General features: G+C 33.4%; 7 protein-coding genes across 19 annotated transcripts; 3 read left to right on the top strand and 4 right to left on the bottom strand.

Annotated features, from left to right (window-relative positions):
* The first annotated feature begins 157 nt into the window (after nucleotides 1-157).
* Nucleotides 158-1,585, top strand: LOC136776871 (serine/threonine-protein kinase mos-like). 2 transcript variants are annotated; one of them, XM_066732777.1, is made up of 3 exons: nucleotides 158-552; nucleotides 626-996; nucleotides 1,066-1,585. In XM_066732777.1, exons 1-3 carry the CDS (start codon nucleotides 315-317, stop codon nucleotides 1,363-1,365), a joined length of 909 nt encoding a protein of 302 aa, XP_066588874.1. In that variant the 5' UTR covers nucleotides 158-314; the 3' UTR covers nucleotides 1,366-1,585. The 2 variants fall into 2 exon arrangements, with proteins under 2 accessions (XP_066588874.1, XP_066588872.1); XM_066732775.1 differs by having other exon boundaries at nucleotides 611-996.
* On the bottom strand, nucleotides 1,353-1,985 carry LOC136776873 (U6 snRNA-associated Sm-like protein LSm5). The gene is made up of 3 exons (XM_066732779.1): nucleotides 1,876-1,985; nucleotides 1,589-1,785; nucleotides 1,353-1,518 (listed from the first exon to the last, which is right to left on the bottom strand). The coding sequence occupies exons 1-3, from the start codon at nucleotides 1,919-1,921 to the stop codon at nucleotides 1,486-1,488; spliced, it is 276 nt and encodes a 91-aa protein (XP_066588876.1). The 5' UTR covers nucleotides 1,922-1,985; the 3' UTR covers nucleotides 1,353-1,485.
* Nucleotides 1,986-2,090: 105 nt separating this feature from the next.
* On the top strand, nucleotides 2,091-3,391 carry Ing5 (inhibitor of growth protein 5). The gene is made up of 4 exons (XM_066732778.1): nucleotides 2,091-2,345; nucleotides 2,440-2,892; nucleotides 2,963-3,141; nucleotides 3,252-3,391. The coding sequence occupies exons 1-4, from the start codon at nucleotides 2,309-2,311 to the stop codon at nucleotides 3,351-3,353; spliced, it is 771 nt and encodes a 256-aa protein (XP_066588875.1). The 5' UTR covers nucleotides 2,091-2,308; the 3' UTR covers nucleotides 3,354-3,391.
* An 812-nt stretch (nucleotides 3,392-4,203) lies between these two features.
* Nucleotides 4,204-6,131, bottom strand: beta3GalTII (beta-1,3-galactosyltransferase 6). The gene is made up of 4 exons (XM_066732774.1): nucleotides 5,112-6,131; nucleotides 4,653-5,017; nucleotides 4,413-4,546; nucleotides 4,204-4,343 (listed from the first exon to the last, which is right to left on the bottom strand). The coding sequence occupies exons 1-2, from the start codon at nucleotides 5,816-5,818 to the stop codon at nucleotides 4,732-4,734; spliced, it is 993 nt and encodes a 330-aa protein (XP_066588871.1). The 5' UTR covers nucleotides 5,819-6,131; the 3' UTR covers nucleotides 4,204-4,343; nucleotides 4,413-4,546; nucleotides 4,653-4,731.
* Nucleotides 6,132-6,725: 594 nt separating this feature from the next.
* fray (frayed) lies at nucleotides 6,726-19,257 on the bottom strand. 10 transcript variants are annotated; one of them, XM_066733298.1, is made up of 13 exons: nucleotides 18,059-19,257; nucleotides 17,088-17,922; nucleotides 13,739-13,870; nucleotides 10,408-10,706; nucleotides 9,980-10,092; nucleotides 9,646-9,896; nucleotides 9,383-9,555; nucleotides 8,731-8,968; nucleotides 8,552-8,666; nucleotides 8,187-8,461; nucleotides 8,075-8,116; nucleotides 7,809-7,995; nucleotides 6,726-7,728 (listed from the first exon to the last, which is right to left on the bottom strand). In XM_066733298.1, the coding sequence occupies exons 2-13, from the start codon at nucleotides 17,135-17,137 to the stop codon at nucleotides 7,651-7,653; spliced, it is 1,953 nt and encodes a 650-aa protein (XP_066589395.1). In that variant the 5' UTR covers nucleotides 17,138-17,922; nucleotides 18,059-19,257; the 3' UTR covers nucleotides 6,726-7,650. The 10 variants fall into 10 exon arrangements, with proteins under 10 accessions (XP_066589395.1, XP_066589398.1, XP_066589397.1 ...); XM_066733301.1 differs by lacking the exon at nucleotides 13,739-13,870 and having other exon boundaries at nucleotides 18,059-19,256; XM_066733300.1 differs by lacking the exons at nucleotides 17,088-17,922; nucleotides 18,059-19,257 and adding an exon at nucleotides 14,024-14,111.
* LOC136777191 (uncharacterized) lies at nucleotides 12,756-20,001 on the top strand. Of its 3 annotated transcripts, none has more exons than XM_066733309.1 (4): nucleotides 12,756-12,837; nucleotides 19,275-19,499; nucleotides 19,608-19,757; nucleotides 19,821-20,001. In XM_066733309.1, the coding sequence occupies exons 1-4, from the start codon at nucleotides 12,805-12,807 to the stop codon at nucleotides 19,986-19,988; spliced, it is 576 nt and encodes a 191-aa protein (XP_066589406.1). In that variant the 5' UTR covers nucleotides 12,756-12,804; the 3' UTR covers nucleotides 19,989-20,001. The 3 variants fall into 3 exon arrangements, with proteins under 3 accessions (XP_066589406.1, XP_066589408.1, XP_066589405.1); XM_066733311.1 differs by lacking the exon at nucleotides 12,756-12,837 and adding an exon at nucleotides 13,501-13,588; XM_066733308.1 differs by lacking the exon at nucleotides 12,756-12,837 and adding an exon at nucleotides 14,115-14,232.
* A 154-nt stretch (nucleotides 20,002-20,155) lies between these two features.
* Dus3 (Dihydrouridine synthase 3) lies at nucleotides 20,156-22,638 on the bottom strand. Its single transcript, XM_066733307.1, has 5 exons — nucleotides 22,416-22,638; nucleotides 21,020-22,280; nucleotides 20,554-20,921; nucleotides 20,357-20,485; nucleotides 20,156-20,287 (listed from the first exon to the last, which is right to left on the bottom strand). The coding sequence occupies exons 1-5, from the start codon at nucleotides 22,502-22,504 to the stop codon at nucleotides 20,215-20,217; spliced, it is 1,920 nt and encodes a 639-aa protein (XP_066589404.1). The 5' UTR covers nucleotides 22,505-22,638; the 3' UTR covers nucleotides 20,156-20,214.
* Between the last annotated feature and the right edge of the window lie 64 nt (nucleotides 22,639-22,702).

The following is a 22,702-nucleotide window of genomic DNA, read 5'->3' as shown; positions in this document are numbered from 1 at the left end:
ATTACATATGATAAACAGTATTCATCATATTTTAATAACCCTTTAAAGTGTACATATTTATGTCACCTTTTGAAAGTCACCCTAAATTTATTTTGATCTAATCTACTCATCTAATAAATTTGAATTATTTACATCCTGTCAATAAAGGTCTATCTTGAGTTTTTTTTAACAATTAATCTCAGCATTAAAAGTAATTGCAATATATATAAACTCTTAATAAACTTTTATTAAGAATTATATTTTTTTCTTAGCAAATAAAGCTAATGAAATATTAAGTTATTATTTTCAAAACTTTATTATTCATTAAATTAAAAATGGCTTCTCCCAGAGCTGTGGTCTCAAAAATCAAGCTACTGTCACCCAGACCAAATAACAATATTACTACAGTAGGGCAATTTCTAAGTCCTAAGTCCTCTACAAGAGAAGTTCTTGCACCTTGTTTTAACATTGATACACCAAACAGATTAAATATTTTAAAAAATGGTCTTACACAAAAACAACCAGTTCTCGGCTCTGGTGGATTTGGTACTGTATACAAAGCATCTTATAAAGGTAAGTTAATTAATTAGCAACTACTACTTGTATCAGTAATAAAACTTTATAAGAATAGGAGATGAGGTTGCAGCCAAAGTAATGGAACGTAGAAGATGCAGTGATACAATGATAAAATCAGAAAAATTAGCTTCAACTCTCAAGCATTCAAATATAGTAAAAATTCTTAACATAGAAGAGGGTGCAGCTGTATCATTGATCACTATGGAGCTATGTGGTAGATCCCTGCAAGATAAATTGGAGGAAGATGATTTAGCAAAAGAAGATCGAGTGTCTATTTGTCAAGACATTGCGTGTGCTTTGCAATTTTGCCATAGAAATGGAATTGTACATGCTGATGTTAAGCCAAGAAATATACTTGTCACAAATGAGGGTAATGCAAAACTTACAGATTTTGGTAGTTCTGTATTGTTAAGCGAAGAGAATGATATATCCGAGCTTCGTGTAAGCACTATAATTAAGTTTTCTTTTTTAAGTAAAGAAAAATAGATTTACCTGTAATTACTATTTTAGGGAACACCTGGTTACATGGCACCCGAAGTAATAAGGGGTGAAATGCCCTCTCAAAAGGCTGATATTTTTTCTCTTGGAATAGTGACATGGCAATTAAATTCTAAAACTATTCCTTTCTCTGATCTTCATGCTCACACCAAATTATATTTAATAGCTAAGGGTATACGACCAGCAGATGATATTGAAGATGAGTTCAATGGTGATTATAGAAAATTGTACACAGCTATGTGGTCTCAAAATAAAATACATAGACCAAGTCTTGCTAAAATAATCAATAAACTTAGAAATTTGTTACAATAATTTTATTAGAGTGTAGTATAAAATTAATTTGTTTTATGAAATGTATTATTATTAGAATACGAAGTTCAGATATTGTAAATAAGTTTTTTATTATATAAAATGTAGAAAGCAAACTTTTGTTTAAGTATCAGGCATTTCTCCACCAGGAACAAGCTGTAGACAATATAGAAATTAGCATAGAGAAATAAATGGGAATAACTGGTGTAGTTAAATAAATTTATACCATGGTGATATTGCTACCATTGAGAAGTATTGTATCCAGCTTGGTAACTCTTCTACCCTCAGGTGTAGCCTCACTCTCTGTCACATCATCCAGCAACATATTTACAAAGTCATCAAATCCTAACAGAGTACCAACGATTTCCTTATCGTTTTTCATTATAATGTGTATTCTGGATCCAATACACTTATCAACCAACTCTAAAAACACAATGTAATTACTTAATAAACACCAACAAAAATAAATGCAAGTTAAATCTTTATTTAATAAAATACCAGTTCGTTAATTACCAAGTGGCAATAGAGTGGATGGATTCAAAGTTGTCGAGTCCGCCATGTTTTCTAAAGTTGAGTAAATAGTACTAGTATAGTGGCGACTGGCGAATCCTAAAATAATTCCCTATAGTCCCGTCCTTTTGCACGTTAATCTGGCGGTATTGTGTTCCTAACCTTGGTAACGGTGTGTTCCTTGACTTCCCTCAGTTCAGTCAAACAGGCAGCGCCATTGAATGCAATTGGATGTTACTAACGCTTTGTTGGTTTTGTTGCCATTTATCACCGCTTTTTCTCAATTACGAAGATTGTGAACATTTATCTTGAATGAGAATTTTTTACTTTTACATTTGTGATTGAAGGTCTTTTATACAGTACTTAATAAATTAGAATTTGGAAAGTTTAGCATAATAAATTTTATTACTGCAGCTGGTTCTCATCAGTAGCAATAATGACAACTGCATTGTATTTAGAACATTATCTAGACAGTAAGTACTATTTTTTTTAAATGTTATGAATTATTGTATGTTATGTATTATTAATAATAACAAATTTAATCATGAGAGTTTTTTGTTTAATTAGGTTTAGAACATTTACCAATTGAATTACAAAGGAACTTTACATTAATGCGTGATCTGGATGCTAGAGCTCAAGGATTGATGAAGGAAATTGATAAATTAGCAGATGACTACCTGAAGGGCATGAAAAAAGAGTCATCTGAAAAAAAAAAGGAACAACTAACTCATATACAGAGCTTGTTTAATAAAGCAAAAGAATATGGTGATGACAAGGTTCAATTAGCCATACAAACTTATGAACTTGTTGACAAACATATAAGACGATTAGATTCAGATTTGGCAAGGTTTGAAGCTGAAATACAAGATAAAGCTCTTAACAGTAATAGGGCACAAGATGAGAGTGCTACTAATAAAAAGGGCAGAAAGAAATTGAAAGAAAAAGAAAAAAGGAAAAAAGGTAACACAGGTGCTAGTAGTGATGATGAATCAAAGAATGCAAGAAAGAAACAAAAGAAAGGTAGATGCGAGAAAAATAATATAGCAGCTGTATTATACATAAATAATAAACCAAAATTTAATGATTATAGGTGGATCTGTTGTATCAGTATCTTCAACTGGTGCAGTTGGAAGTGGTGCTCAAGTAGATGCAACTGCTCTTGGACATCCTGCAGATGTTTTGGATATGCCAGTAGATCCTAATGAGCCAACTTATTGTTTATGTCATCAAGTTTCATATGGAGAAATGATTGGCTGTGACAATCCAGATGTAAGTAATTTATTTCATATCATTTTGATATTAATTTATTTGATTAATCTTCCATATATATTTGTTATAATTGTTAGGATTTATAATTAAATATTTTGTATTAATTTTAGTGCCCCATAGAGTGGTTCCATTTTGCTTGTGTTGGTTTAACAACCAAACCCAAAGGAAAATGGTATTGTCCTAAATGTACTCAAGATAGGAAGAAAAAATAAATTTCATGTAGTTGACTAAGATTGATATATAGGCTGAGATTGTTGTGTACAGATATTATTATGTTATTTTCGAAACAAAATAATAATTCTTGTATGATATAAATTGAGATCATGCAAAAAAATCAAAGTTAGGATATAAAAAGAATATAAAATTCTTACAAAATAAATTATTTGCACCTATTGTTGATATATTTTCAAGATGATAGAAATTAGTAAAAAGTTTAGATGAGGATGAGGATTGAATATAGATGCCAGATATCATCTTTTAGTGTTAACCTGACATAATAAGCTACTTCTTATTTACTACCATTGAAATGGTAAAGAATATTCAGAGTCTGTTTTTTAAGATTAGAATGAATTATAAAAATTACATCATTTTTACTTTGTTCTATAAACTCTTTATTAAATAGTTTAATTATTTATTCTATTAATTGTTTGATTTTTTTCTTAACTTAAATGGCAAGTGTATTAGAGGCATATTACAAAACTTAAAGGGGTTACAGGGAAGTTAATTTTTAACAGTCTTTGTAAATGAACTGTGGATCGTTAGACTACCAACAATTTTTAATAAAAATAAAAAATTCTGCGTTACAACGTGATGAAGCTTTAATGCGAGGACCACCAAGTCTGACTGTAGGGCTATCCGGCTATAGCTGGGCTAAAATGGTATAGTTAACGTTAAATAAACTATATGATTTAAGCCGGGCTAGCTTCTAATCTGATTTAGTACTCCTCACCCTTAATTATCACCGTATATACGAAGGAAGTTGTTAGCCCGAAGATGCAGACTGCTATGCGTTTTATGTGGGTTAGGGCCTCGTTATACCGAAAATCGAAAAATATTTTATTTTTTATAGTAAGCTTGTAATAGGCCAGCAAACCATAGCTCATTAACAAAAAATATTACATATTGAACCCTTCTACCTTCAGCCCCTTAATATCTTGACATGTTACAGATATATCTTTTGTCGTAGCGGTTCTCTACTTTATCTTTAAAAAGAAATTAAAATAATTGCTCTATTTATATTTTAATTTATATAAATAGTTTTAGTTTCTTACTTATGTATTTTATTAAGAACTTGTGACTGTCATCAACTTTTTCCCTTATTATTGTTAAGTTAAGCCTTACTGTATAAAAGCGTACTAATAGTTATTGATGTTTTTATATTTTATTACTCTAATCATTGGATTTTCTAAAATTTAGTAAAAAATTCATTAAAATAAAATACTATGTAAATAAACAAAAATAAAGTATTATTATATCTCATTTTGCAAAAAATGAATACCAATTGATCTTACCTTAATATAAGCTTGTATACTCAAACTTTTAGCGTGATTTAACAAATGTAGTCTTATTACGATTTAATTTTTAAGTTAGCTATATAATGTCTGATTGCCTATTACAACACTGACTAGGCAGTACCGACCAATTGTACCTATAACTCATGCGAGTTTTAAATTCTTTCACACACAGGGAACCAGAGGTTTTGTAATGCTCATACATGCTTTTCATATTAGCAATACTTTGTTTATGGGTGATGATATATTGATTTGAGCAGCCTCGAGATCTGTACTCTGTATCAAAACGAACATCATGTTTTCGCTCAATATTGCCAAGAGGGGCCAACCAAAGGCCAACTGAAACATCTTCTGAAGTGTGTAATCTGAAAATTTAAAGAATCATTTATTTTCAGTAAGTTTTAAGTTTATTTAATTGCTTAGTACTATTAAATTATTACTTAAGAATTGCTTGCTTACTTGAGTAAATCCATATTTGTACCAATAAATGCGACTAGATTGTAAGACAAAACATATCCTCCTCCTAAAGCATACGGAAGATAATAATCACACAGAAACCAATCTGTTTCTTTCCAAGGACCATTTTTTTTAACTACAGCTTTTCCATTAAAAAAACCCCAGTACAATTCTTTTTTAGTACCTTTATTCTGCCACTTATTCAATTCTTTTAGCAGCTTTGGCATCACAACGAAAGTATCATCATCACATTTTAATACAAAATCAAACTTATATTCATCAAAGATTAATTTTAAAGCATATAAAAGTTTCTTTGTTAATGTATTATAGGAGTCCTGTAACCTTGAAAGAATGATCAAATCAGAGAATTTTTTATTTTCAGATTCAATAGTATCCATTTCATCAGATTCAATTTCTTTTGTCCCTATTACAAAAAAGTTCTTAACAGAAACATCCTTCTCCAAAAGCCATGTATTTCTCACAGCATTCCTTTGCTCCAGATTATTAGGGTTGGAGAGTATTATAACAATTAATCTGAATTTAGTCTTCTCTCTTACTACTTCTTGCTTATCATAGCAATAGCAATTTAAAAACCACATATAATACACACACAGAATGGTAAACAAAACAATCACAACTGTTGTGACAGGTTTAATTAATATATATCTTTTATTAAACATAGCCAAATATTGTGTTGACTGCATTAACATCAAAGAAGGAATGGTATAAAAATCAATTTTTTAAATGAATAACTGCCGTATTAACATTTTAACTGATCTTGACTTCATCCTGCTTCATCCTGTCACAAATCAGCTGATCGATAATAAAAGGTGGGTTAGGTTAGTTCCCGGCAAAAATGTAATACATGGACCAACATGGGCACAGGCAGGCACAGATCTCAGTCTGGGCCCTAGGCCTGGAAGGTACATACATACACAAAAATGTAATTTTCTGAACGTTATTTTATATTGCCTACGGCAATCTGCGTTCTTTAAAAAAATTGTTTTCTTTTTCAATACCGTATTAAAAATAAAATACATGACGCTCAATTTTGGGATCAAAAGATGAATAAGCAGATATGTCTGGAATAAATTTTGACCAGAGCTAAGAAATTGTATACAATAATTATAATAATAGTTATAGAGCAGTGAAATAAAAGAGCAATTAAATTTTTTTTACTAATTTCTGATATTAATACAAATAAATAATTTGATTGAGAATACATATGTATAATTAGATATAGAATTAATTTTGCCGCATACAACTATACATAAATATAATTTTATCGCAGCTTATATGTTGTGAATATGAAAAAGAAAAATAAAAAAAAACATCCAAACTTGTGTCTGATTAAGGCACGTGTATTGTATATAATTGCATGAAGAAATTTGAAATTTAATTTAAAGTTTAATCATCACTATATCTATTTTTATGATAGGGTCTAGTTGAGTACGCATTTTCAACTATTACAGTCCCAGACACAATTGTGTTTATTCCACTTAAAATACCAATTGAATGAAATTTACTTTGGAGCTTTCCAGTAAAAGAAAAGAGCACTAAGTGCAGTTGCAATATGCATTAAATTTAATAAAATAATTTCCGCTAAAACACTTCTCGTTAGAAGTATATGATATATGTGTTTATTGTATATCATATTGTATATTATATGCAAAACTTTTCATAATTCGCCAAGTACTTAAACTTTATGCGTACGACTCATGTGATATACAATTCAACAGATTCTACATAGCACTAAACGACGTCTAATTAGAAACTGCGAAAATACAAATTCACTATAATAATTCTATTTTATTAAGTACAAAACATTTTTACCACTTTTGTATTCACTGACCTATATGGTATGAACATGAGAAAGAATTTGCATTTTGTACAAGAAATGACGATGTGTTCTTCTTTAAATTTATGTATTTTTACCTAAACTATCTGTATATAAATCTTTTTATAAAATATGATAGCTAATATTTCAAATAATTAAGTAAGATTTTTAAGCACTTTTTTTTTACTAAAATCCATTATTTGCTTAGTTATTTGAAATTTGGCGATTGAGGATGTTACGTAATGATTCTAAAGTTTCTTGATCTTCAAGAAGAGAACAAGGAAAGATAAAAACAGAAAAACTTAACAAGAGTTCAATTTTCAATATGTACATAAATAATGTAATGCGAGTGATAAAAATTGAATAATGACACACTACACCATTATAAATTCGAGTAAGAGGACTAAACTCTTAAGACTGTTTAATTATGCATCTACCTTCGCTCCTTCCAATTACGTGCGATCTCACAAATTACACGTACATTTATTTTTAAGCGATTCTTAGATACACTGCACTTTTCTATTATCGATCAACACGAATGACCTCTTGAATATTTATTAAATAAAAATATTTCCTACTTTTTGCACGAAAGCCAAAGTGTCGACAGATTATTACCAAAAAAGTTACTGCACGATTTTTTAATACTTTGCACTTCCATAGTAAATATTGTATAATGATATCATTGTAGGGGTATAGTGATATATTTTAATCAGTTATAGAAATCTGAGCAAATCCAATTAATGCTTTATCGTCTGGCACTTCATTGGCAGCGTAGCCAGAATTCTAAAAAAATAGAGGGAAGAAATGATTATTTTATGGTAAATTTGGCTAATAATATTAATGTAATATATTCGTAACTTTACCAAAGAAAATGTGACTGTTCTTAGCTGTCCGGCACTATCTATTAATTTTTGAAGATTTGCGGCTATTACTACAATGTCCTTTCCATCAACTAACCCAGCACCAACCAATTCTGCCGCAATACCTTCAGCGGAATCAACGCCAACCGCGAATTCGAATCTAATGTCGTTCAGTTCTCGTTTTTGATTCCTAGAATAACGAAATGACTCTCATTAAAAATTAATATACGAAAAGTAGATTAAAAAACCAAGTAGAATAATAAATTTACGGATCAAATTTTTCTTCAAGGGTAAACTGGGTATCTGGACGTCTGGAAAAGGGAGGACTTAAGATTTTATAACGTTTGTACGTTCAAATTTAACGATGGTTCATAAATTTACCGAAGTCTTAAAACCAAGTTGATGGGAGCATTCTGCTCGGCAGCTTGCTGTACAACAAAGTGGCTTGGTGCTAATTTTAGCTGACCACCATAATATTCATCCGATTCTGGCGCGTCTTCCTCGCTACTTTGATTTTCTATAGTATTAACTGGCAAAGCTTCTTTGCTCTCTTCACCACTAGAAGCACCACTGTCCTCTTCCTCGGATGACCAAACCCATTCTCCCGTTACAGTCCTATGCAGCCGACCGGATGTACCAGGTTGTCTTTTCGAGGCCTACCAGATTAGCAAAGTCATTTAAAGTAATCTTAATGTATCTTAATTAAAATTCTAGCTTTGAAAACTTGATTAAAAATAAATTTCTACCTTTTGAACTCTTGTCTCTAAGCTTGGACCAATCGCCACTAAAGTTTGTTGCAAATATTTCTTATCTTTAGCTTTTTTGAAAAAGGGGTGCTTAAGAAGCTCTGTTGCAGTTGGCCTGAAATAACAATTAAAATATTAATTCTTTTATGTCAAATTGATTTAATTTTCTACAAAATTACCTTTTAGTTGGATCTTTTTGCAAACAATCAATGATCATTTTACGGAATGTTTTACCATAAGCTTTGTACTGATCTTTATCGTCAGCTGCCGTATCTAAGGTAGGTGGGTCATTTTGTAGGGTTAACATTAGAACTTTCATAGGTGGGTACTTGTGGTATGGAGCAGTTCCAGTTGCCATTTCAATTGCAGTAATGCCCAAGGACCAAATATCAGCCTTAAAATCATATCCATGATGCTGCAATGACATATTTATATTATAATTGCTTTTGTACTATATCTATAAAATTCATACATATATATTCAGGAAACGTGCACACAACAAAAGAAGCCATGCAGTTTTCCAATAAAATTTTCCATCAAGAACACCCGAATAATGACTTTCTTTGCTTAAAATTTACAGTTGTTTTATTACAGAGATTCAAATGAATAATTATCAGATATTATAGTATAGTAAGATCACATGCTGTCATTCAAATTAATGTCAGGCTACACCAGGAAACAAAGTGAAGCTCTTGTATCAGCCACAAAAGAATTGATTAATAATCCCCCCCCCCCCCCCCCTCCCATCCAATAAGTAGGCTTTGAGTCATAAACTATCAAAAGGGGAACACAGAAAATTTGCAGGCTAAGAATTTGTAGTGTTACTTTCCTCTCTCACCTGCTCCATGACCTCTGGTGCCATCCAACATGGCGTACCAACAAAAGTATGTCTAACTTTTTGCCTGCTCAAATCTCTTCCAGTAGCTAACCATGCGCTTACACCAAAATCTGCAATTTGAACTGTGCCGTCTTCGCCTAGTAAAATATTGCCTGCTTTAATGTCCCTAAATCAAAAGAAAAATTCCAATCATGAAATTTGTAATACTATTTATAATAAATTGTATTATATTCTGTTATTACTACATATAGTATACCTGTGTATTTGACCATTACTGTGAAAATATTCAAGTCCTTTAAGAACCTCTCGAAGAACAGTTGCTATAGTTGATTCATCAAAAACTCCATGCTTACAATTGGTAGTTCTTGTTTTGTGTTTAATTATATCTAGTAAGGATCCACCTTCCAGCAGCCTCAGTACCAACCACAATTCTTCTTTCACAACAAATGAGGTGTAATAAGTTACCACATTTTCATGATTACAAGATGACATTGCTTGAATCTCTTTCTGTATTCAAAACCATCAGATTAAACATACAGAACCAGCTTAAATGTCTTAAAGAATATAATGTTGTCAAATGTCAAACTTACCAGTAATTCATCCATATTCGTATTCCATTTTTCTAAGTTGATTCTTTTGATGGCACATTTTTCTTGTCTTGGAATACAAAATGCAGCATGCACCACAGCTGTAGCTCCAACACCTTAAGCAAAAAGAGGGACATAAGGAGTTAGGTCATAGACTGGGTAAATAGGAAAGTTTGGAGAAAAAATTTATTGGCAGAGATTAATTGTGGAGCTTGCCAAGGGAGATGAGTGAAGTTGTCCACGCGTGAGGTTGAATTTTTATGTAACTTTTGACGTTATCGTCGACGTCAAGGAGAGTACACGTTAAGAATCCGGAGAAGCGGAAATTTTAGATGGGGAAAAGTTGGAATTTTCAAGGTGAAAATTTGACGTGTGTAAGGTCAAGTGGATAGGAGATTTTAGGGAGATTCTTAGGTGGAAAATCGACTTACCGATAACCTCTTTAAGCTCGTAGTCATCTTTGGTGTTCGGCCAGCCCTGCACGACGGCGGTGGAGCTCGCAGTTGCCATTTTGTTCGCCAGTGCTGTACCAAGTCGAATCTGCTTGCTGCTTAAACGACTCCCTCGGGATTTTCTGCCGGAATCCCCGTTAGATTTTCGAGGGCTGAACGTACGGCACTGATCGTTATTAGAGTCTTGTACGTTTTTTTCGGAAATCAATCCAGGAATGAATGATTTTTGCCGGAAAATTCCTGGCGAACAGGATGGCAAAATTTCGGGCTCAATTTTTCTAAAAACAAAAACACATAGTATTTAGTATTTCAACGCTTATAAAAATGTATAAAAATAAATCAATATAATTTTATGTTTTCTGTGAAAAATATTTACGATTACCATAAATGGTTAGTGCGAAGTGATTATTAACTAACGTCATTTAACACTATCATAAACAACGATATATGTACACTTGTGTAAGCGTCTGATGCTCTTTTATTAGGCTCAACAGATATACATACGTAAAGAAATAAACAGATATCCATTTATATAGAATAAACATAAATCACAAATCAATTATTTGATGCACGGTGAAACTTAAAACAAATGTCGCATTTACAAATATACACTTTTTTTCAATATAATTTACTGATTGATCAACTTGGACCTACGGAATTTCCTGTTTTCGGCCAAAACGTTTTGCTGCCCTGGCTTAAAAAGTTTGAGAGATCCAGGTCAATGCCACTTGTGTTAGGTGGAAATGATTATTCTATAAATAGACTAGCTAGAAAAAAAAATCTCATTCCCAGCCATTCATTATACCGAAAAAACGATTTTATTAATTTCCGTCGCAAAAATAAAATTTCATTGATTGAATTTTCGCAGTGAGCACGGTACACACCAATACCTAAACGGACGCTTATGTTGTTTAAACACATGAATTACGTTATAATTACCTTGTTTCGCCTTATCTTATCACGGGTATGCGCAATACTCCACAGGTATCGTGGACGTGTGAGAGTATCAAAACTTATAACGCGTTGAAACCATACAAAAAGAACAACGTTCCGTTCTATTATTCCCAGTATGACTTCTTTGGCCAGGGGCAAAAAGTTCAACTGGAAAAAAACCGAATCTCTCTCTGGATTTTTCACAGAATACGAAAATTCAGAAAAATTTACTCGTATATGTATGCACGTGTAAAACACTTTAAAATACAAAACAACTTTTTCTTCTTTCAACAACAAAGTTATTCCTATCTCTAAAAACATATTCATGGAATTTAGTAGCAAATTTATGAAAAGAAATTCTTTTTAAATCTTCGTATAATTATTGAATTAATTATTTTACAAAAATAGTTATTCAAACGTTTAATTTGGATAAAGTTTTTTTTCCTTTAAATATTAATAATTGTAGTATATTTATCAATATTTACACACATTATATTTTATACTTACACGATAATAAAGATTATAGTAGTGTCGTGACCAAGTAAAGGATTACGAATGCCAAAAGGGCTGATGTATCCAGCGGTTAACGAATCAGTTAACGAGTTGTTTTTTGGTTCAGATGGTATTGATACGTGACTTGGATATTGAGGTTAATAAAACTTGGTCTGTCAACGTCGCGATTGAATACCGGCAAGTCGAGGACCGGCGATTAATAATTGAAACACTTTCATCGACAATCGTGTGTAACAAGAAGCACGCGCAAGAGGAAGAAAGAGGCAGAATGACTGAGAAAGATCAGATATACCAGTCTGGGAGAGGGAGGGAAGCAAAGTGGGAGAATAAACCAGTTTCGTTTTAACACTAAAATTTCAGTCACTCTAGACCAATGATTTCTTTCTTTCTCTTTTTGTAAATATGCAAAAGCTTCACCATCCAAAAAACTAAACTTTACCAATCGTTCATTTTTACCATTTTAAATCTCAAGATTTGTTTAATTGAGAAAACAGTCTCAGAATGTAAATACAAATTTGTGATTAGGATACAAGTTTTTAATACATTGTTTCTTAGAAATTCATTATACAGACTTATGAGATTAACTTACAAAATAAGTATAGAATATTAATGTGGAAAGTGAATTTGTTTGACGAGCAAAATTAGCTCGTGTGATGAAATTTGAGTAAACATTACCAGTTAGGCCGAGTTCAATAATGCGATTAGAAAATTTAATTAAGCGTCCTCGAAGTTCAATATGGCGCATCGCGGCCCTTCTTATCAAACTCACTATTTGCACGGGATTCTATCTTTAACCTTTAGTATTTGACAGGTGTATCCTCTATCGATTGGTCTTTCGCTATAAAACGGCCAAGCACTGACCGTGCAACGAGTTATTTTTTCAACTTCCGACGGAATTCAGTAGTGTTCGGTTGAAAATTTTACAAGAAGATGGCCGTGCACGGCAAAATTAACATCCTGATAGTAAGTCGATTTGCGCGGGTAAATTTACTTCACTTCGTAAGAGATTTCAGTATAATTCTTTGCATCAACAGAAATAACTTGTTATCCAGTCTCAGCAAGAATGATGATATTATTACTACCCATCCGTCGTCATCGAAAAACACCACGATCTTCAATTGTCACTTTTATCATACAAATTTCCACCCCTTTACCATCGGATTTCAATATTATCAGCAAGAACGCCACTTCTCCATTGCAAAGCAGTCTTCATTCATATGACAAAAAAACGTACAATTTCATGATGACTTTTGGAAAATTTGGATCACACAGTCTACAGTTTTTCACACTTATCGTTATTGAGTGAGCAAACTTGGACTTAATCGGTAGTTTTAATCGACAATCAAGGGTTTTTTCCTGAGAGTTCGATTAGTGTTCGGAGGATTCTCAAAACACAAGGTTAGATTTGTACATTCGACCAATTGTAAAATCACGAGTGACAGATAATGATACTTCAGTGGTATTTATTGCTCGTGCTCGAGGGATTAATGGATCCATAACGAGTTATTATTACGCGTTGTGTTTACGATGAATTCTTATTGGTCCGTAAGGAGTCGCGTGCTTGTCTTCTTCGTTCGACCTGGTCATATTTACTTCTACGAGATGCCTCAACGCTATTGGCTGATTTTTCCATGATTGACCAATCGCGTCCTTTTTGCTCCAAATTCACCAAAAAACATGGCGTCGGTGTTCAAAACTGTTAGTTGATCAACTGGTAAGTTTTTGATCAAGAGACGTCTATTAATCGCACAGTGCTTCTTTTAAATGATACTTCTCTTTTTCGAGAAATTTGAGTTTTATCAGGTTATTTTGGAGATTTGTATTATTTTTTGAGTTGAAAGATAGAAGTTAGTATAGGACTCACCTGCTTTTTCCGAGGACGAAAGTTGTGAGCAATCGGTTGTTGTGGAATTTCAACTGATCTTCTACCACCGTTATCGGTGCTGCGGCGGTGCCCACCGTTTCCGACTTGCGTTGTCTCATGTTGTCTACAATTCTGAACAAATAAATGTTTGTTTTTCTCTCATTTCTACCTTGTTCTCCTCCTCGCCACAACTCTCGTAATACCATGCTCTCCGCCTCCTCGTACAGTATTGTTGGAATGATTCAATGGTTTAACAGTCCTCCGGGATTAAAGTCATAAACTTACAATTTCATTATTTCAACGAGTAGACTTGCACCAATTGTGTTGGTTGGGGGTTTAAACGTCTCTAAATTTCGATCCTCGAAGGCGCAACAGTTAAAAACTTTAATTCTTCGGTAAATTAAAAGAGATAAAGTTCCCCGTCAAATCTTACATTCTCTCGCGTTAAAACTTAATTTATGAGCTACGGATGGATTGGCAGAGCCATTGATAAGGTACGAGGGTGGTTTCCTCTGGTTTCCTCGAGTCGTTCCTAACCTCAAATCGAGTTTCTAATTTTAGCCGCATGGATGCGGAGAGAGCAAGAAGAGAAAAGATATCGAATTATCTTCTTTCGTTTTTCTCGTACAAATCTCTATATGAATGGGATTATAACTGACCTTACGCGAAACGTATGAAGTAACGAGAGATAAATTCATTTTTATAACATTTTTTATCACGCACGCGTGCTGGCGGGCAAATAGGGACGAGATGGGTTTCCAATTAGTGAAACTATCGGGAAAAAAGACCTCTTATCTTTAAGTGTGAGGTTCACCAAGCCGGGTTAACTTAACCCAGAGTTAAAGTGGCATAGTTAATGTAACGAGAACTATACTACTTTAACTTAACCCAGATTTAAAGTGGTATAGTTCCCGTTACATTAACTATACCACTTTAACTCTGGGTTAAGTTAACCGGACTTGGTAGGGTCCACCACCCAAAGAGCGAGGTCGATGATTCGAGACTGAGAGCTACTCGGGTAAAGTGCGGGTAAAGCGAATATACAGGATATAAATAGCAACAATAACAAAACAGCCATAAATTGATAACAGACACCAAATTCTTTCAAGTAAACGACTTAGGGAACTTGGCAAACGTAAGAGAAAGATGATCGACAACACTGTACAGTGGTTATGTATAGAGAATTATGAGGGACTGAGCTGTAGAGAATACTTGGAATAAAATGTTTATTTCTTAATACGTAAATATAAGCGTAATGAATTGGTTTTTCAAGGGTTTGCGGTAATGTTTAATAATATTTTATTGTCACGGATCATCTGACAGTGTACCCTATCTCGTATTCAGGCGTGTGGAACATTTCAAAATTGACCGTCGGTCGATTGTCAGTTAAATACCTGAATGGAATAATTGGGCCTGGATTGGCCTTACCGGCTATTTTTAGATGGCCGTTAGGGGTGGACCCTATGTGAGTGGCTAAAAATAAGCTAAAAGGAACCTATAGAATTGCAATCCGGTCCTAAAAAACCAGTTTCCCCGTCTCCTGTCGCTTTATAAATCCTTGATTTTATTTGTAACCTAAAATTTTGTTCAACAAACATCTTTTTTTTCGTAACTCTTCCCTTTTCATTTAAAGACACGCGTATGATTTTAATTGAGTCTCTCTGAATTTAATTTTTAAAGAGTCTTCTTGGATCTCTTACACTTTTCAAGTGCTTTGACACGGAACACGTGACGGCAATTGACAAGTCTCTAAATTTAATCTCGAAATCCTCTAATCTTTTTTCTCAACAAACTCGATATGTGTAAATCCATATCATACAAGAGTATCAAAGTTTTAATCGTATACTTCTCGTTTTTTTGCAGTCGACTACTTAAATGATTGCAAAAAATACGCTTCTGTGTATAACAAGTTAATTAAAATTTTTAACATATTTTTTGTCTAACAATTAGTCCTAATCGGCTTTGCATTTTTCTGTTTTCAGATTATTTTATAACACTTAATTTCTGTTGAAAAAATTAGACCTACTCCTATCTTATAATTGATATTTTATTAAAATCACAATTTTTTCTGTAGTCGTTAGACAATATTTTTTAAAAGATTTCCCTGCAAAAATGTCAAAAACCATTATCAACAGTTCATACTTAAAATATGAAAATTAAAAATCTAGCGAGTAATGAACATATATCTGCCAAAAAAAGTTTAGTTTACCGACGCCAACAATTCCATCATTTAGGTTAAAAGTTGAATTTACTTGGTGGAGCAGTCGTTTCAATTTGTGCTTGTAAACGCCGTCGTTACTGCCCACGTTCATTTTGCACAATTCTCTTCAAATTTTCATTCAATTTTCCCTCGCTTCTTTCCTACTGCGTTTTATCTCGAGCCATACGAAGATACTCACAGAAAAAACTTGAAATTCAGAAAGTTAACTATACGAGAAAATGGCGCGAGTCTAGTTGAAACTTGAAAGGGGAAGCTTCCAAAAAAAGATTTTGAAAAGTTAGGTTAAATGTGTGCTGCCGTCTTGCGTCGTTTTGAAAAATCATTGTGTGGATCGGAATCCTGTTATTATTGCGTTTACTATCTGCTATTTCTTTTTATGGATTACGAGCAAGTGAAAAGTTAAAAATAATACGAGACATTAGTCTTCTGTGACTTTTAAGCATTAACGACAAGTCGATGTCACGAGGCGATCTCGCGTTAAGTGACAAATGGCCGCATTTGAGCAAATAAATGCATCATTCGCCGATCTGTTGCTGCGTCCAAAATAGAATCCTGCGAGGAAGCATTATATTTCTCTCTCCGTAAAAATAGTAGTGTCAATATTCGACGAAATGTCAACACGAGCCTTGCTTGCCAGAACGATGAGTGAAAACCGACGTACCAATTAGATAAAAGCGAATAAAATTACCAAAAACTTATCACTTTATGTAACTCATACCGAAATGCGATAAACTAACAAAATTTATCATTAAGAGCTGGAAAATGAAACGAAAGAAAAAATAGTTGATTTTTAACGGTCTTAGTCTAATAATCCTCTTGATCAGTGGGACCTTTACTGGTGCAGTCGAGGGTCAATTGCTTATTAACTCGATAATAGCGATTATTAAAATCGTTTCACTGCCAAGAAAAATTTTTATTGCAACAACCACGTGTAAAATTCGTTTCACACAAAGAAATAGATACACGAGGAAAATTAACGAACAATTAGAAAATCAACCCTTCACTCTTAATCACAGGAGTCAGTAATTAATATGAATAAAACATAAACAAGTTAGATTTTAGCCAAGCAGATTATGCATTTGGGTATAAATTTCTAAAAAAAAAAGACAATCTCGTTACAATATTCACCTGCCAGCTGATGACCTTAAGGATCCATTTGCATACAGGCCAGCAGCCATGTTACACTCGATAAACCATAACAGAAGCACCGAGCCTCGTATAAAAATACAATAAATTTTTAATAATTTAAAAAAATCACAAAATTTCACTCAAACAGTTTTTTTGTTCACTTTTAATAATTCTCTCTTATATTTAAGTGAAAAAACACAACTTTCACGAATTATATATAATAAAGCGTTTTTCTCAGGATTAGGATTGTTTTCACTCTAGAGAACAAAAACAACGTTGCTGCCGAGGAAACCCAAGGTAGTCTCATTGAGCTTAACGTCGTTGTTGGTCAACTTTTTCATCCTTTTTGACATCTCCAAAGATTAAAATAGAGCTGGAATTTGATACGACCGAGCTAAATTCAACTAGATGAAAAATTATGTTTTATACAACGCTCTCGAAACTAAATCGCACTCCGACTGATTTTCTCGTGTTTCACGAAGCGTGAAGTCGTATTTGTTTGGAGATAGCTGATCGTGGTAGGAGTTTCAGATTTTTGTGGGGGATTGTGGTGCTTTTTTCGGTGGGGAAATGACGGCGATGGGCGGGCCACTTCCGGTTTCCAGTAGGATGGTAGATGGATGTATTAGGATGAGATCTCCAGAAGTGCTCGTCCTAAGTTCGACTTCGACTGAACTATACTGGACTGGGGCACTGTCAATTGAATAACTACCTACTGTCACGCATAAAGCAACCAACCCGTCGACGTTACCATTCCATCATGAGATGACGCGTCTCCGTCGAACCTCCTCCTTACATTCACCTTCCACAAATTTTTCTTCCTCCTCCTACCCATCTGAAAATTAACGATTCATCAATTTCAATATTTTAACATTAGCGAAAATCTATATTCTCTTCTCAGTTACCATTTATATTAACGATCAATCGAATAATGGAACCAATCTCGCCAATTGATAAGTTGTAATACTGACCTCAATATTACTGCCGATGAATTTCGATGGGGAATCAATGATTGTAATTAATTACGTACTAGACGATTGTTACATAATTTAAGATTCGACGAATTTTATCGTTCTGATTGAGCTTTTTGATGAGAACCACAAACGACTCGTTCTTCCACGTATTCCTCGTGATCAGAAATCTCCAAACTATCTTCTGTACATCTGGTTTTGTTATTTATGAAGAGCCTTATCAATCATGATAATCAAGGATAGTATTGATTCTAACAGTTGGCAAAAATCGCTATGAGATATTACGAGGTGTTTGATCAAAGCGATCGAGTTACAAGATTTCTCTTAATTTAAATCGATTATTTTGAAATTGAGTCGCCAGAGATAATTACTGGATAAGAATTTGTTTCATTCATCACGTTGAAATTAATTAGATTTACGTAGACTTTTCTTTGCCAGTTTCCTGATAGTTGTTCGTATTGTTCATGATACTGATGATTGTTATTATAATAAGGAATATTAATCGAGAGTACAGCAGCGAGTATCAATTGTGGTACAACGATTAGTCATCTTGTTATTGAAAATCCCATTTACAAAGCGGCTTATGCGTTTCTCTGTACGTCACACAAATTAGCATGAACAGCCTCTTCCAATTCTCTCGTGATCTAAATTAACGTCATCGAAACTCCAGTGCGTCACACTTTTTTTCTGTGATTACATTAATCACGAATACAATTCAATGTTTGCTTCCACAAATTAACAAAAGCACCTTCCACAGGAAATTCGATTAAAAAGATAACGTCATGCTTGTAAAACTCCTTGATCCAGAAATTGGGAATTTAATCTTATGAACGCATCAGTTTACTTTTGTTTTTAAAGAATTCTTGAATTTCTCAGTGTCTCTAGTGAAAAGTCTCATTCGTGTTGGTCCCTGAAATTCAATGAAACTTTATCATCTCCCTTGCATTATCCCGTTGCCACTTAGAAGACCTCGTGAATTAGCTGCACGACCCGAGCTGATGCAAGCCACTTCAATCAGCATCGACCTTGCCACTAGTCAAACTGTGATTTTCACCAGAATCCCATTGTGTCTATAATAACATCTTCCATGCATCACTTATAGGAACACTTGAGAGAATTTTCTTCAATAAACAATGGAGACGATTACAGATGAAATAAAAATTCATCCAATTCTTCCTGTCAGAATGAAAAGATCACTATGACGATTTGATTGCAGCTGACGGAAGTGCTGATAGTCGTTCAAACTTCTTGTGTGTTCTGCGAAAAATTCAATATGACTGATCTGCTACGTGAGAAGTTCTTTGGTTCTCGTTTAGAAGATATGTCGCCTGTAATTGGAGACGCTTCCTATTTGCCTGAGGACGACTACCTCGATGACTCCCAGGAAACTTGGATAAACAATCTCAAGCAGCTGCGAAGATACGACAGAAATTTAATGCCTGTTTGTAAAATTTAATTAATATAGTCATACTTATCTGGGGCCAATTTTATATCACTCGTTTACTAAATTATTTAAAACATTTTTAATACCTTTGTTGCTTTGCTTCAGGAATATCACAGTCTCTGTGAGACTGTAACTAGAAAAGTGGAGTTGGAGGATTCAGAATACGAGTACCAGCCACCACATTATCATGAAATTTTCTGCAAAGGTTATCCTCTGAATAGCGATGATCCAAGGATCGAGATATCCTTCAATCAGGTATGTAGTCAAATCAGTTATTAAGAGAGTGTAAATTAATGAAACTAATATTTCCATTTGTAGAAATGTGCACATCCAAGTTTCCATTGTGTCCAAAGAAGTAGAACTATGTTTATACTCAGACGACGATGGGAGGAGAATTGCTGGGAGCCTTTCACCAAGGAAGTGGCGAGTGGCTGCGATTGCATGTGGCCAACGTCTCTTCTCGGAAGCATCGCACCCCATTATTAACACTTATGTGAATGTCGAATTAAACGAATGTCAATATAACGCTTTTTAAACAAATAATCCTTAATCCAGTATAAGATGAAAAATGCTTATGATAAATTAAATCAAATAGGGAGAATGAAAGTCCTAAGTGTCATATTTCTCCATTTTTTATATAAGCTTTTTTGTCAACATATTTATTTTCCATTTTTACTTAAATATATTTATTGTTCATAAAATGATCACTTTATCATTTATAAGAGTTTGCTTTATGCTTTGGCAGAAAGTGAAATCCATCAGGCACTTTTCCTAGTAGCATCTCCCTGAAATCATTTGGTAAGGTTTTTATGGTTTTCAAGAAAATTTGTTTTCGGTTTGTCAAATATACTTACGATAATTTAATCCAGTCAGCACAATTTGAGCTGGCCATAAGGGTCTCCATATCGTTCCGTCCTCGATAAAACGGAGGTCTTTCGTTTATCTTTTGCGGTGGCTTTTCCAGAATACCCACAGGAATGTATCTAAAAAATTATTTGAGTTACAAAATAATCTACGTCAATGTGATTCTTTCTCTTTTTCAATATAACACCTGTGTAAAAAGGAAATCCATTCGAGCATAAATCTTCTAGTAGTTTCAACTCCTCGCGTATCAGAGCCCCAATGTTCAAGCCCATAATTTGCGTATTTTTTCAAAATGTCAAATCTCTCCCTACTTGATATATCAATTAATTTCTTTTCCTTAATCTCAGTAAATATCCAAGGCTTTATCAGTGCACCACGGCCAATCGTAATACCTTGAACAGTCTTATAAGTTTCTAGAGCGTTACTGTAGTCCTCGTAAGACAAAATATCGCCGTTCCCATATATCGGAATTGGTTGCGCTGCCTGAGCGCACTTTTCAATGTAATTCCAATCGGCCAATTTTGTGTATCTTTGTTCACGAGACCTACCATGAACCTGTTAATATTAAAGGTACAGTAAAAATGCTTGAATTTTTATAAGGAAATTTAATCATTTTTCCAGCTAAAAATTAATAATTTTACCAACTTACTCACAGTAATCATAGATACACCCCAATCACGAAATTTAGGCATTAAAGTATGAGCAACAGGCTTATCTAAGTAAATTCCTGTTCTGGTTTTTATTGACAAAGGGATATCCAAAACTTGACTTACAGATTTTACAACAGTTTCTAAAACATTCAAGCGATTCAGCATTCCGCTCCCTCCGCCTTGTCTATATATCAAATCAATTGGACATCCCAAATTTAAATCAATAAAATCTACTTCAATCTCGTCATTTAATAGCTGTGCGCATCTTGCTAAAACTCCTGGATTATTACCGCATAATTGTACTCCAAAAACATTCTCGATCTCGTGCCTTTTTACTAATGCCCATTCTTCAGGAGCTCCTTTTAATATTTTTGATGCCAAAGCCATTTCTCCACAACTTATATCTGCTCCATATTCTTTACATATTCTTCTAAATGGCAAATTACCTACAGTTGTGAGAGGACTTAATAATATTTTATTTTTCCAATCAATTTTCTTTTTTTCCGATTCTCTCAACTTAATTAAATCATCATCCTGGACAGGTCCAAGTCTTTTTTCAAGTTTATTACTTTGAAAATTATGAATATGATCATCTATCATCTTTTTGCCATTATTATCTGATATTATTGTAACTGAGCCATTTTTTGGCTCCTTCAAATGTTCAGCTTCTTTTTTTAAAGAATTCCATTTTTTATTGGAGATATCATTGGATTTTACTATCTTTTCTGCCTTAGAAAAATTGTAGTTATGTTTCCTAAGCTTCATTTGGAGATCCTTTTGTACCTGATTTTTAGTTGTTGGCAGTTTGTTTTTAAATTCTTCTGCTTTCTCTTTGTCAATAATATTAAAACCATTTTCTGTCAAATGTTTGGAACCCATTCTGCAGGATATACCCCTTTGACATTTGCCTGTTAAATTGAATAAATAACATTCTGTTGCAATGTAGTCAGGCTTGATTTTCAAATATTCTGCTCGGTCATGCAAAAATGTACAACGAATGTTATCACATTTTTTCTCTGGTTCATCCTCAGTTTGGTCTGCTATCTTTGGACAAAAACATAGCTCCTTTGGTGTTTTAAATGGTGGAGGCCGAGCTTTATTTTGTCCTCTTAATTTCTCTTTTTTATCATCTATTTTTATTTTTTTAGCAGGTAACTCTTCTGAAGTTTCATCATCATTGGCATTAGGAAGTGCTACTTTTTGTTTATCAACATCTGTTAAGCATTCCTCACTTAATAGTCTTACGTGATCTTTTAAAATAAATCTAAAAAAGAAGAAATTCAAATATTTATATTCGAACCATGTGTTATATTACAGGTTAGGTTGACATTTTTTGATTTTTTTTTAGAAATGAACAATTTATAAAAGTAAATTTATATATTTTTATAAATTTACTTACTCCGTTTTTATTAAACATACTCCTTTTTGTTTGTCATCACTGTAATCAAACGAACATTCCTCACCGCATTTTTCCCGACAATCTGCCATTCTTAGAACGTGTTAGGTTATGTTTTAATTTTAAATAACGTTGGGTTAATGTAATTGGTATGTCTGTCGATATCGTATCGGCAGTAGTTGCTGCTGTTGTGCTGCTGCAGACGTCAGCTTACCAGCTGAGAGCTATTAAAAAAATTGGTTAAGGAAAGAGAGAGAGAGACGTGATCAAAAAAATTCCACTTGTATTAG

This window comes from Prorops nasuta, unplaced genomic scaffold, assembly GCF_024137725.1.
Source record: "Prorops nasuta isolate Cenicafe-Biocafe unplaced genomic scaffold, Cenicafe_Pnas_1.2 PNAS00010, whole genome shotgun sequence".
NCBI lineage: Eukaryota > Metazoa > Arthropoda > Insecta > Hymenoptera > Bethylidae > Prorops > Prorops nasuta.
This window is presented reverse-complemented; position numbering and strand designations above follow the sequence as displayed.

Coding starts and splice junctions, on each gene's coding strand:
- beta3GalTII (XM_066732774.1), bottom strand. CDS start 5,818: ATGTTAATGCAGTCAACACAATATTTGGCTATGTTTAATAAAAGATAT. Junction 5,018..5,111: donor ACAAATATGGATTTACTCAA/GTAAGCAAGCAA, acceptor TTAAATTTTCAG/ATTACACACTTCAGAAGATG.
- LOC136777191 (XM_066733308.1), top strand. CDS start 14,197: ATGAGCTACGGATGGATTGGCAGAGCCATTGATAAG. Junction 19,500..19,607: donor ACGACAGAAATTTAATGCCT/GTTTGTAAAATT, acceptor GCTTTGCTTCAG/GAATATCACAGTCTCTGTGA. Junction 19,758..19,820: donor TCGAGATATCCTTCAATCAG/GTATGTAGTCAA, acceptor TTCCATTTGTAG/AAATGTGCACATCCAAGTTT.
- Ing5 (XM_066732778.1), top strand. CDS start 2,309: ATGACAACTGCATTGTATTTAGAACATTATCTAGACA. Junction 2,346..2,439: donor TTTAGAACATTATCTAGACA/GTAAGTACTATT, acceptor TTGTTTAATTAG/GTTTAGAACATTTACCAATT. Junction 2,893..2,962: donor AAGAAAGAAACAAAAGAAAG/GTAGATGCGAGA, acceptor TAATGATTATAG/GTGGATCTGTTGTATCAGTA.
- fray (XM_066733297.1), bottom strand. CDS start 13,944: ATGGTATTACGAGAGTTGTGGCGAGGAGGAGAACAAGGTAGAAATGAG. Junction 10,707..13,738: donor TTCGTCCTCGGAAAAAGCAG/GTGAGTCCTATA, acceptor TTTTGTTTTTAG/AAAAATTGAGCCCGAAATTT. Junction 8,667..8,730: donor CAAAAAGATCCAACTAAAAG/GTAATTTTGTAG, acceptor TTGTTATTTCAG/GCCAACTGCAACAGAGCTTC.
- Dus3 (XM_066733307.1), bottom strand. CDS start 22,504: ATGGCAGATTGTCGGGAAAAATGCGGTGAGGAATGTTCGTTTGATTAC. Junction 20,922..21,019: donor GGGGTGTATCTATGATTACT/GTGAGTAAGTTG, acceptor TAATATTAACAG/GTTCATGGTAGGTCTCGTGA. Junction 20,288..20,356: donor GCTGACTGGATTAAATTATC/GTAAGTATATTT, acceptor AAATGATTTCAG/GGAGATGCTACTAGGAAAAG.
- LOC136776871 (XM_066732775.1), top strand. CDS start 315: ATGGCTTCTCCCAGAGCTGTGGTCTCAAAAATCAAGCTACTGTCACCC. Junction 553..610: donor ATACAAAGCATCTTATAAAG/GTAAGTTAATTA, acceptor TTATAAGAATAG/GAGATGAGGTTGCAGCCAAA. Junction 997..1,065: donor ATGATATATCCGAGCTTCGT/GTAAGCACTATA, acceptor TTACTATTTTAG/GGAACACCTGGTTACATGGC.
- LOC136776873 (XM_066732779.1), bottom strand. CDS start 1,921: ATGGCGGACTCGACAACTTTGAATCCATCCACTCTATTGCCACTTG. Junction 1,786..1,875: donor ATCCACTCTATTGCCACTTG/GTAATTAACGAA, acceptor TTGTGTTTTTAG/AGTTGGTTGATAAGTGTATT. Junction 1,519..1,588: donor ATGGTAGCAATATCACCATG/GTATAAATTTAT, acceptor TATTGTCTACAG/CTTGTTCCTGGTGGAGAAAT.